Below are 11,320 nucleotides of genomic sequence, written 5' to 3' on the forward strand. Positions count from 1 at the left end.
GAATGGAAAAATAAACTGGTTTTCTTCAAGGTTAAACTTCTGCAGGCTTAACTGCAGAGAACAGAAAGAGCTGGTGGAGGTTGATGGCTTTTCCCTAAATTGTTCACTGCCCCAACCTATTCAGTTATTTGAGAACCAATCACTTAGTTTTTGGCATTCAGAAGGCCTTTATCATCAATAATTGATCACTAATCCACAAACCAATCACATAGCTGATGCCAGCTGAATCTCCATTTATACAAATCCTTGGTTCCAGCTAGTCTGCACCTTCTCCTACTACTGTTTGAACTAGACTTTGGGGCAGTGCCTTCAGTACGTATCGAGTCATTGCATTCAAAAACATCCAGTTATCTTTCAAAACAGTTCTTTTCTCATTTCAATCATTAGTTAAAACACGGAAAAATAAAAAAAAGTCTTTACACCAGTGACAAGCATACAACCCAAGCATTCCATGAGTCATCAGATTCTCAGAACATTATAGCTCAAAGGCCTTTACACAGTGGCCTTTCCATTTTGCACCTCAATCGCAGCTGAGCCAAGCTTCGGTGCATCCTTCAACATGTAGTCCTGGACTTTTGGAATGTGCCAGTGTGCAAAACCTGGTTAAGGACAACTCTTTGCATTGGAAGACCAGCAAGTTTGAAGTAAAGATTTAAAAGGGACCTAAGGGGTAACATCTTCACATTTAGGGTGGTTCATATATGGAATGAACAGCCACAGGAAGTGGTAGATGCAGGAGCAGTTACAACATTTAAAAGACATATGGACAGGTACATGAATAGGAAAGGTTTAGAAGGATATAGATTAATTTAGTTTGGGAAACTTGGTCACGTGGATGAGTTGAAATGAAGGGTCTGTTTCTGTGCTGTATGACTCTATGACTCTAATAAAAATGTCTTTTATCAAGTTGATAGTCCTCTAGCAGCAATAAATGTTTTTCTGTGTGTGTGTCTCTGAGAACAGCCCTTAGATTTCTGAGTCCTGCATCACTGAGTTGCTCAGGATAAAGCTCAATAAAGCCATTTCGTCTCTGTACAGATCTTTAGCATCTTATGTACCTGTTGAGGTTGGTTGGCTTGCCGAGCTGGTTTTTTGTTTCGCAGACATTTTGTTACCATGCTTGGTAACAGCTTCAGTGCAGCCTCCGATGAAGCGTCGGTGTGTTTTCCTGCCTGGTTTTTAAACTCTGGGGTCCATTGAGATGGATTGCCTCAGTTCCAGTTTTCCTTTGTAGCGGAATGTATATGGGGTTGAGTTCAATGTGTTTATTAATAGCATGCTTCGTGGAGTGCCATGCTTCTAGGAATTCTCGTGCCAGTCTCAGCCAGCCTGTCCCAGGATCTTGGTGTTGTCCCAGTCGAAATGGTGGTTCTCCTTGTCCATGTGGATTGAGATGAGTGAGTATTGGTCGTGTCTTTTTGTGGCCAGTTGGTGTTCATGTACTCTTGTTGTTACTTTCCTTCCTGTTTGTCCGATGTAGTGTTTCTTGCAGTCTCTGCAGGGAATCTTGTAGATGACACTGGTCCTGTCCATGGCGGGGAGTGGGTCCTTAGTTCGGGTGAGCAGTTGTCGTAGGGTTGACGTGGGCTTGTGTGGCCACTCTGATGTCCAGCGGTCGTAGGAGTCTTGTGGTGAGTTCTGATGTGTTTCTGATATAGGCTAGTGTGATGAGTGTGTCGGGGCGTGTAGTCTCTTTCTGATGTTGTTCATGTAGGCAATTTCTGACCCAATTCTTTGGATATCCATTATGCTTAAAAACCTGGAAGAGGTATTCTTCTTCTTCCGGGCGTAGTTCCGTGTTGCTGCAGTGTGTTGTTGCCCTTTTAAATAGTGTTCGCACGCAGCTTCGTTTATGTGTGCTGGGATGGTTACTGTTGAAGTTCAGTACCTGGTCTGTGTGTGTGGCTTTTCGGTGTACTTTTGTTTGCAGTTCCCCATTTGTCTTGCACTCTACCATGACGTCCAGGAATGGGAGCTGTTTATTCTTCTCCTCTTCTCTGGTGAACAGAGTACATGTACAAGAGTACATGAACACCAACTGGCTACAAAAAAAAGACACGACCAATATTCACTCATCTCAATCCACATGGTCAAGGAAAACCACCACTTCGACTGGGACAAGACCAAGATCCTGGAACAGGCTAGGCAGAGACAGGCACGAGAATTCCTAGAAGCATGGCACTCCACGAAGCATGGTATTAATAAACACATTAAACTCGACTCCATATACATTCCACTACGAAGGAAAACCAGAATTGAGGCAATTCATCTCAACGGACCCCAGAGTTTAAAAACCAGGCGCGAAAACACACTGACGCTTCATCAGAGGCTGCACTGAGGACGTTTCCAAGCATGGTAACGAAATGTCTGCGAAACAAGAAACCAGCTCGGCAAGCCAACCAACCTCAACAACCACAACCCGAGCTGCAAATCTACTCCAAAACCTTAGATCTTATGTACTTCAATTTGATCCCCTCTCATTCTTCTAAAATCATGCTTCATAAGACAATCCCTCATCTCTGGAATCAACCTAATGAACTTCCTCTAAACTGTCTCCAATATAACAAATCTCTCCTCAAGGGCACTAAAATTGTATGCAATACTCCAGGTGTGGTCTCATTAATGCCTTATACGGTGTAGCAACGCTTCCCTACTTTTATTCTCTATTCCTTTGCAAAAACCCATTTGCCTTCCTGATTACCTGTTGTACATTCTAATTTTCTACAATTCATGCACACCCAGATCTCTCTACACTGAAGCACTCTGTAGTTTCTCCCCATTTAAATAAGTTGCCTTTCTATTCCTCCTAGCAAAATGGATAATCTCACATGTCTATGTTAAACGTCATCTGCTAAATTTCTGACCATTCACCTACTCCATCCATATGTAAATTTTATTTCTTCATTGCAATAGTTTGCCAACTATTTTAGTGCCATCTGCAGATATAGCACTTTCTCTCCCTGCATTCATGTCACTGATACAAATTGCAAACGGTTGGGGCCCCAAGAACCAAACCCTGCAAAACCCCACTAGTTACAGCTTGAAAATCAGAAAAATACCCATTTATGCTGACACTCTGCTTTCTGTTGGTTAGCCAATCTTCTATTCAAGTGAGTAAATTACCTTTAATGCCATGTGATCTTATCTTGTGTATTAACCCTTTGTGCAACACCTTATCAAAATGCCTTTGGGAAATCCAGATTTACTGCCTCTCCATGATCCCTATAATTCACCTTGCTTGTTATATTTTCAAAGAACTCTAGTGAAACACTGTTTACCCTTCATAAAACCATGCTGACTCTGATGGATTGCGTTTTGACTTTCCGAATGTCTGTATTACTTTCTTAATAATAGATTCTAAAAGTTTTCCGACAGCATGTTAAACTAACTGATCTATTGTTTCCTACTTTTCTGCCTCCCTCACTTTTTGAATAAGGGCATTATATTAGCATTTTTTCAATCAACTGGAAACTTGCCTGCAACCAGGGAATTTTGGAATATTATAACCAATGGATTCACTATCTCTGCTGCCACTTCCTTCAAGAGCCTAGTATGTAGGTCATCAGACCCTGTCTTCAATCCCAATAGTTTTCTCAGTACTTTTTCCCTTGTGATGATGCCCCATTCTGTAAACATGTGTTATGAAACCTGGGGCTCATCAACTTTAATTCACAAGTACTTGAGGAGTTTACAGCACCTAGTAAAAGGAAGCCCCATCGCTTAAGAGCTGGTGGAGTAGCAGAGGACATTTGGCAAAAGAAAGGTAGAGATGCAGCCCTACTGTGTACCAGAGTCAGTCTATTAGGAATATATCATAGAACAACACAACAGAGTTCAGAGTTCATGGAGCATTACAGCAATGGCTGGGAGTAGGGAAAGATTTGGCTAAGTACAGTCTGAAATGTTTAATCTGTGGAGAGAGAAACAATTAACATTTCTTGCATTGCAGGTAGACAGGATAGTGAAGGAGGCCTTTGGCATGCTTGCTATTATTGGTCAATGCATTGAGTATAGGAGTTGGGATGTCATAATGTGGCTGTATAGGACTTTGGTTAGGCCACTTTTGGAATACGGCCTTTAGCTCTGGTATCCCTGCTATAGGAAAGATGTTGTTAAACTTGAAAGAGTGCAGAAAAGATTTACAAGGAGGTTGCCAGAGTTGAATGGTTTGAGCTATAGGGAGAGGCGGAATAGTCTGGGGCTATGTTCCCTGGAATACTGGAGGCTGAGGGGTGACCTTATAGAGGTTTATAAAATCATGATTAGCCAAGGTCTTTTCCCTGAGATGTGGGGGTCCAAAACTACAGGGCATAGGTTTATGGTAAAAGGGGAAAGATTTAATAGGGACCTAAGGGGCAACTTTTTCATGCAGAGGGTGGCGCATGTATGGAATGAGCTGCCAGAGGAAGTGTTGGAGGCTGGTACAACATTTAAAAGGCACTTGGATAGGTATATGAACAGGACGGGTTTAGAAGGATATGGCCAAATGCTGGCAAATAGGACTAGAGCAGTTTAGGTTATCTGGTTGGCATGGACAAGTTGGACTGAAGGGCCTGTTTCTGTGCTGTATATCTCTATGACTTCATTATGTCAAATCAGAAGTTGACTGTTTCTCACTTCACAGATGCTATCAGACCTGCTGAGTTCCTCCACCATTTTCTGTTTCAGATTTCCAGCATCTGCCATATTTTGCTTTTAATGAAGGAAGCACACCAATTGCAGGTGTAAGGCAGAGATTCCGTGTTCTGTGCCATTTCAAAGCTCAGGTAGTGTACCGCAAATGAATCAGATGTTGAAAATTACCATTGCAAAGGCATTAGAACAGGGCTAGGGTGAATAGACACTCCCAGTGATATTAATGTAGCTATATGCAACTTCAAACTGGCCTAATGCTATTTCAATTAAGTGAGGGTATGGGAAATTGGGGTCCTTATTAAAACTGCAATTATTTTATAATTAATATTTTCCATGTAGCTTGAGTCTTACATTAGTGACTACTACAAATATGAACAGATTTCCAGTCTATGAAAAGAGGTAAGATCATAAGGATCACTAAGGTCACAATTGTCAAAAATTTACTAGGCACCACTCTGGCTCATTATCAATGCAGTGTTCTGAAAATTAAAGGTCTTTGTTCTTATAAGAAATTAAAACTACCCTTCAAATGGAGGTTGAAAAGCAGTCAATAGTCATCCTGGCATCATGATTAGCTACCCATGGTAGCTGAGGCTTTAGACAGGTGATTGACACAGTTGAGATGACCAACTCCCAAAATAAGGCATATCAACAGGGATACATGGAGAGAGACTGTTATGAGCAAGAACATCCAGGGAAATGAGCTACCAGCTCAGGGAGAAGACCAGGAGCTCCCCTATATCAGCCTGAAGAAAGAACAAAGACAAAAATACCATTTCAAAACCACCAACCCCGTTCCTCTATGGACAGCTTTGGGATTGGTGAAGTGTTCTCATCTGTCATGGTCCTGTCCTTTCTTTGCCTTATGACCTTATGTATCATATTAGGCAACTGTGGTCTCTAACAATACAAACCGACAATGGCTTCACTCCCAGAGACCAGAGGAAGAGAACATTAAGAGATAAGATTAAGAGGTATGTAATAGCATTATGCGAACAGTTAAAGGAGTTAAGCACCAAAGTTACGGTAAATGAATCAAAGATTTTCAATTGACTCAACCCAGGTTCATTTCAAGGTGGTAAAGATAGTCATTAGTGACACATGTGGAATTAAAAACGGCAGGGAGAAGTTGGGAGCATACGTCACAAGTGAAGACCTAAGTCTATATCCGCCAGTAAGAATTCAAATTGTTGCTCACTTAGTTATTTTGTTTGAGGTGAATCTCCAGAACAGTGGCAACCCACATAGTCACAGGAGCAGTAATCATGTTTGGAATCACAACAACATATTAAAAGTACACACCCCAACCATAGACAAAATTAGCTTAGGATGGTGTGGGAAACATAAATCAAAAATATACATCTCAGATAAGTTACCCACAATAGTTAAACAATTTACATCATCCTATGGTGGACAGAATGGCAAAAGTGAACTGATGAAGGTAACATTGACCAGATGTGGAGTTATTCTCTATCTGTTAGAAATATGACAGAACAATAATCAGTCCAGGAAAATGGTGTTGGCTCGCAGATAATATGACTTGAGCTGTTAATTGAGTTTGTGTGCCATTCCCCTAATATATATTAACAACACAGCCTGGATTATGGACATAAAATGTACTCAGAACACCAATTTCAAAATGAATCTTTTGGCACAGGGATAGTGTTCCTACCTCTAGGACAGGTTCAAGTCCCACCTCTTTCTGATGTTTAATAACCTGTCCAAACAGGTTGGTTAAAATAACCAACACCAATTCCAGTTTAGGGCAACTCCATTACATCCACTGGGTATCAAATGGCTGATGCCTTGTATGGGTGCCCAGTGCAATTGACTAATCTGGTCCATACATTTGGGAACTAGGAATGGAGGGACCGTACTGTCAAGGGCATTGATACCTTAAAAATTGGCTGGATTGTAGCAACGTGCATTTATCAGTTTGTGGCTTAAGAAACCCAAAATATTATTACATGAATTATTGAATGAATTATTACCATGCAATAATATTTTGGATTTGATTTTATTGCCACATTAGCCTAACTTCCCATATTAACCAAAGATTTATTCCCAATAGTACACTATTAATAGACAAAACGTTTAGTGAAAGCCCTTTCTGATGTTTGTCAGTAGGCTCATCAAAAAGTAATGTAAGTCTTTTATTTTTCTTTATTAAACTTCTGGATAAAGGACTGCACATTCAATCTACGTTTTCAGTTTATTCTGACAAAACTTGATGGCCAGAGTTTTCTGCTGCTTTACTTACCAGTCATAATTTTCCTTTCACTTTTATGACCAAAAGAAAGATTGTGATAAATAGAAACCTCAACATCAAACTCTATTCAATGTCTCATGATATACTGCATTGACAGTAACATTTTATTTGGGTTGTTGAAATATTTGCTATTGTCTTTGATCAGAGGAATGTGAAACTGTTACTATATGCAACACACAAACATATCAAATGAAAAATTAGCCCAGAGACAGCGTAAGCTTTTATTCAGTTCTTTTAAACAGGTATGTGTAGCTTACAGTGTAAAACAAAAATAAATAACTGAACAGAAAATGTTAATTGTGGCATTTTCTACATCCCACCACTCTCCTGTCAGTACAGCATGTCTATTCCTGCATTTCTCCAGGGCACCGAATATCATCAATTTTTAATATCATTTTTACAACTTGGGTGGCCAAAGAAATCTGCTGCTTCTTTCCAATTAGAGTCTCTATGACATGCTGTTTTCTCATATCTAGAATGAAGAATCAAGGAATTAGTGTACTGAGTTAAACAATGTCTTATTAAAAGTCATTTCGAAGATCAGTTGCACATTTCAGAATGGCAAGATAATTACAGGACAGTGGCCATCCCGGTTGATCAATCCAAGCAATATTCAATCAAAGGTTTTTGCTTCCTATTCAATCTAGAAGTTCATTTCATGTCTCCGTTGCTTCATCAGAAGAAAAGTCTCCCAATATCAATCCGTAAACTGGGCATTTTTAGTTTAAACTAGTTACTCCTTCTTATGGATGAAGGCAAAGTGTTCCTGGATGCCAAACTCTTTGCTGTGAAGATCCATTGCATAACACTGTAACAACTATCCCCAAGAATGTGAAAAAATCTTGGAGCTTTTATTCAAAATAACAAAACTGCAATAGCTGTACCTAGTCACAACATGCAGTTATCATTTACAACTATCTGTATACATTACCGTCTGTTACAAATCAAGACCAACTAAATATATTAGTCTCACAGGAAAGAAATACATATATGTGTATATTGAACTTGCACTGAATAAGCATATCAAACAAGGCCCAAAATAATAGTCTGATATTTTGTCAGAAATGAAATATTTGGAACATGTCAGCCTTTTGCATGAATCATTAACCTGGGGGCTTTGCTGTCCCCTCACATAGATGGGCACCATTTGAAGAGTTCCATGACTGATCTGGCCAACATTTATAATTCAAGCAACACCACACAAAAATTAGAAAATTTATTTTGTTTGATGTGCAAGTTGATAACTGCGTTCGCCTAGATTTTTCCTAAAAAAACAACCAAGGCAAGAGATACTTAAACCAACTCAAGATGCACAAGATCAATGTAAATGAACCATAACCCAATTTTTCACCATTGTAAAATGACCCATTTGTTTTCTTAAAATAATTCAAACTAGATTCCCACTAATCTCTCTTCATGGCTGATACGAAGCAATTTTTCTTGTCAAGACACTGCCACCCCACTTCCCTTGTAAATTTATGATTAACACCCTCTCAAAAAATTTAACGCAACCAAACTGTTCTTCAAAATATAACTAGATTAACTTAGGATACCAAGTCGGCATGGATAAGTTTGACCAAAGGTCTGTTTTTGTGCTTTACATCTCGATGATTCTATAATTGTAGTATCAGTCTCATCCTTTTTTAAAGTCATGATCATATTACCTACCAAATTCATGACCACCTTTCCCACAATTCTATATGCCTCTCATATTAGGTTTCTGCCCAGCCTCTGCACTAAAATAGTCCTAATCAAATGAGAAATACCATTCTCTGTGATTGATGGAACTGGAAAGTACATTCTTCACCTCAGATGCAAGAGGCCACTCTATTTCCAGTATCTTTCTTGTGTTGTCTACCTATGTGGTCATCTGATTCCACCCTTACTTATCCAGAGGATCTTCTGCACTGGACTTTTCTTCGCACAGTTAACTCTGGAATTCCTCAAAAATCTATCTTTGGGCCCCTCCAATTTATCAACAACACGTCCTTCGAGTCAAAGTGCTGCTCAGTTCCAACTGTACTCTGAAAACACCTCACTTTTACCACCACCTAACATTACTTTGTCATTGCCCATATTATTGGATTACTGAGCCAACAATCAAGTCTTTGTTTAATTGCAATTTTCCCCAATTAAACACTAGGAAGACAGAAATCATTGAGTTCTGTTCTCGTCATCATTCCATTCTCTTTGCTACTGTCTCTGGTTGGACTAGATTTTGCGTAAACTTGCTGTCCTCTTCAATGCAGAACTTCTCATCCCACATCCTCCTCGCATAGAAGACCATCTACTTCAATCTCTGCCTTGTCTCAGCTCATTCGCTGCGGAAACCTGCAACACGCTTATGTTACTTCCAAACTGTTCCAATTTCTGATGGTTGGCCTCCCAGCTCTACACCCACCAGGAACAAGCTCACCTAAAACTCAGGTACATATAATCTGACTTATACCAGGTCCAGCTCACCATCACCCTGGTGCTATCGGAGCTAAATTGGCTCACTTCACTCCATCTCACCACTGTAACCAAGAATGCCATATTTCTCCAATTCTGGTCTCTTGTGAATCCTCATCTTCTTTTGATATTCTTAGTCTTATAAACCCTAAAGGTCTGAAGCACCACATCCCCCCTTTCTCATTCTGTTTTTCTCCCCCTCTCCTTTTACGAAAATTTAAAACTTTCCTCGTTAACCCAAGATCAAACCTTCCCAATATCTTTCTCTGTCAATTTTTTGTACTACATACACTCGTATGTCAATGTAAGCTGCAACTGAGACTGGGATAAAGGTTACAGCATAGCTACTAAAATTTGATAACAATGAACATAATACCCATAGTATGCTGTAAATGATATGCAAAACAGTGATTAAATAAATTTATGCCAGTACAATTAAAAAATTAAGGAAAAGCTACTTACCATTTGTCTCCTTGTGTAAACAATCTATACCCAGTGCAAAATTGTTCTCTTTCACCTGTCTAGCTCGAACCTCTGTCATTGTCTGGATTGGATTATAACCACTGTTTTCTGCAAGTGACATTGGAATGACTTCGAGAGAATCTGCAAAAGCTCTCATAGCATACTGTTCTAAAGTAGGACACTGTACAGAGGCAGAAAAAGAAACAAGTGCAATTTAAAAACCATTCACTAGCAACAGGTACAATACAAGCATGAAGAAAGGACCAGTCACAACAGTTGGTAGCACACCTTCTCTACATGCCACCCAGAAGAATGCTGAAATTTGTAATTTATGGCATCCTTGTGGCAGCATGGTGGCTCAGTGGTCAGCACTGCTGCCTCACAGCGCCAGGGACCCTGTTTCGATTCCAACCTTGGGCGACTGACTGTATGGAATTTACACATTTCCCCACGTCTGCATGGGTTTCTGCTGGGTGCTCCGGTTTCCTCCCACAGTCCAAAGATGTGCAATCTAGGTGAATTGGCCGTGCTAAATTGCCAATAGTGTTCAGGGATGTGTAGTTTAGGTGCATTAACCATGGAAGATGCAGGGTTACAGGGATAGGGAAAGGGGATGGGTTTGGGTGGGATTCTCTTCGGAGGGTCGGTGTGGACTTGTTGGGCCGAATGGCCTGTTTCCACACTGTAAGGATTCTACGATACTCCATATAAACAAAAGTATACTAAACACAAAGTATCCATGATCCAAAAAGTCATCACACAAACCATTCAGAATTTTAATAAATGTTCATTTTACCTTATCTGCTGCTTCATTGACAGCTAAAGCACAAGCAATCTCTGCAGCACCACCACCATATACAATGCGATTATCTTTCACAAGGTTGCGAATTACACACAATGCATCATGAAGTGCTCTTTTTGCTTCTTCGATGATCTGGAATAAAATGCTGTATCATTAACAAAATCAATGCAGAAACTAAGCTTTATGGGCATAGATACATATACACACACTACAAACAGCAAAATCTCATTTAAAATGAAGACATCAACGATTCAATTTTTTTTGTGGGTAGGTTTACTGACAACTTAAATTATGCAACAGCACAAATTTATTCAGATTCTACTCAGCAGACAGATGAGGATGAAAGAAAAACATTACGTTGAAGTATATTCCAGTTATATAACAATTGAACACACTGTTTTGTTTATGTTATTGCCTGTAGAAAGGATTTGGAAGAAATGGTTTAGGATTTGTTAGTTGCTTTAAAACAAAATATATTAACAAGTTAAAAGGCAGGCAGGCAATATGTCCTTAAAATGTGAATTTGGTCTATTGATGATTGTCCCCAGATCATAAATAAATTTATTTGGCATTCCCACTGTGTTGGGAATGCCCTAGTCCTGTGTCTTTGTCTTAGTTTGAAGGTGGGGAGAATAAACGTATCGTGCACAAACAGCAGATGGACATGGCCGGTGTCGGGGGGTGTGTGTGTGTGTGTCGAG

General features: G+C 39.8%; 1 protein-coding gene across 1 annotated transcript in view; it reads right to left on the reverse strand.

Annotated features, from left to right (window-relative positions):
* Positions 1-7,101: 7,101 nt before the first annotated feature.
* The window catches only part of cct5 (chaperonin containing TCP1, subunit 5 (epsilon)), a 17,841-nt gene continuing 13,622 nt past the window's right edge, over positions 7,102-11,320 (reverse strand). Inside the window, exons 9-11 of the mRNA XM_020535627.2 lie at positions 10,614-10,751; positions 9,818-9,998; positions 7,102-7,376 (exon numbers count right to left, since the gene is read on the reverse strand). Coding sequence (XP_020391216.1) covers positions 7,249-7,376; positions 9,818-9,998; positions 10,614-10,751 — 447 coding nt within the window. The 3' untranslated portion in view covers positions 7,102-7,248. The remainder of the gene's footprint in view (positions 7,377-9,817; positions 9,999-10,613; positions 10,752-11,320) is intronic.

The sequence above is a fragment of the Rhincodon typus genome, chromosome 2, assembly GCF_021869965.1.
Source record: "Rhincodon typus isolate 14 chromosome 2, sRhiTyp1.1, whole genome shotgun sequence".
NCBI classification, from domain to species: Eukaryota; Metazoa; Chordata; class Chondrichthyes; order Orectolobiformes; family Rhincodontidae; genus Rhincodon; species Rhincodon typus.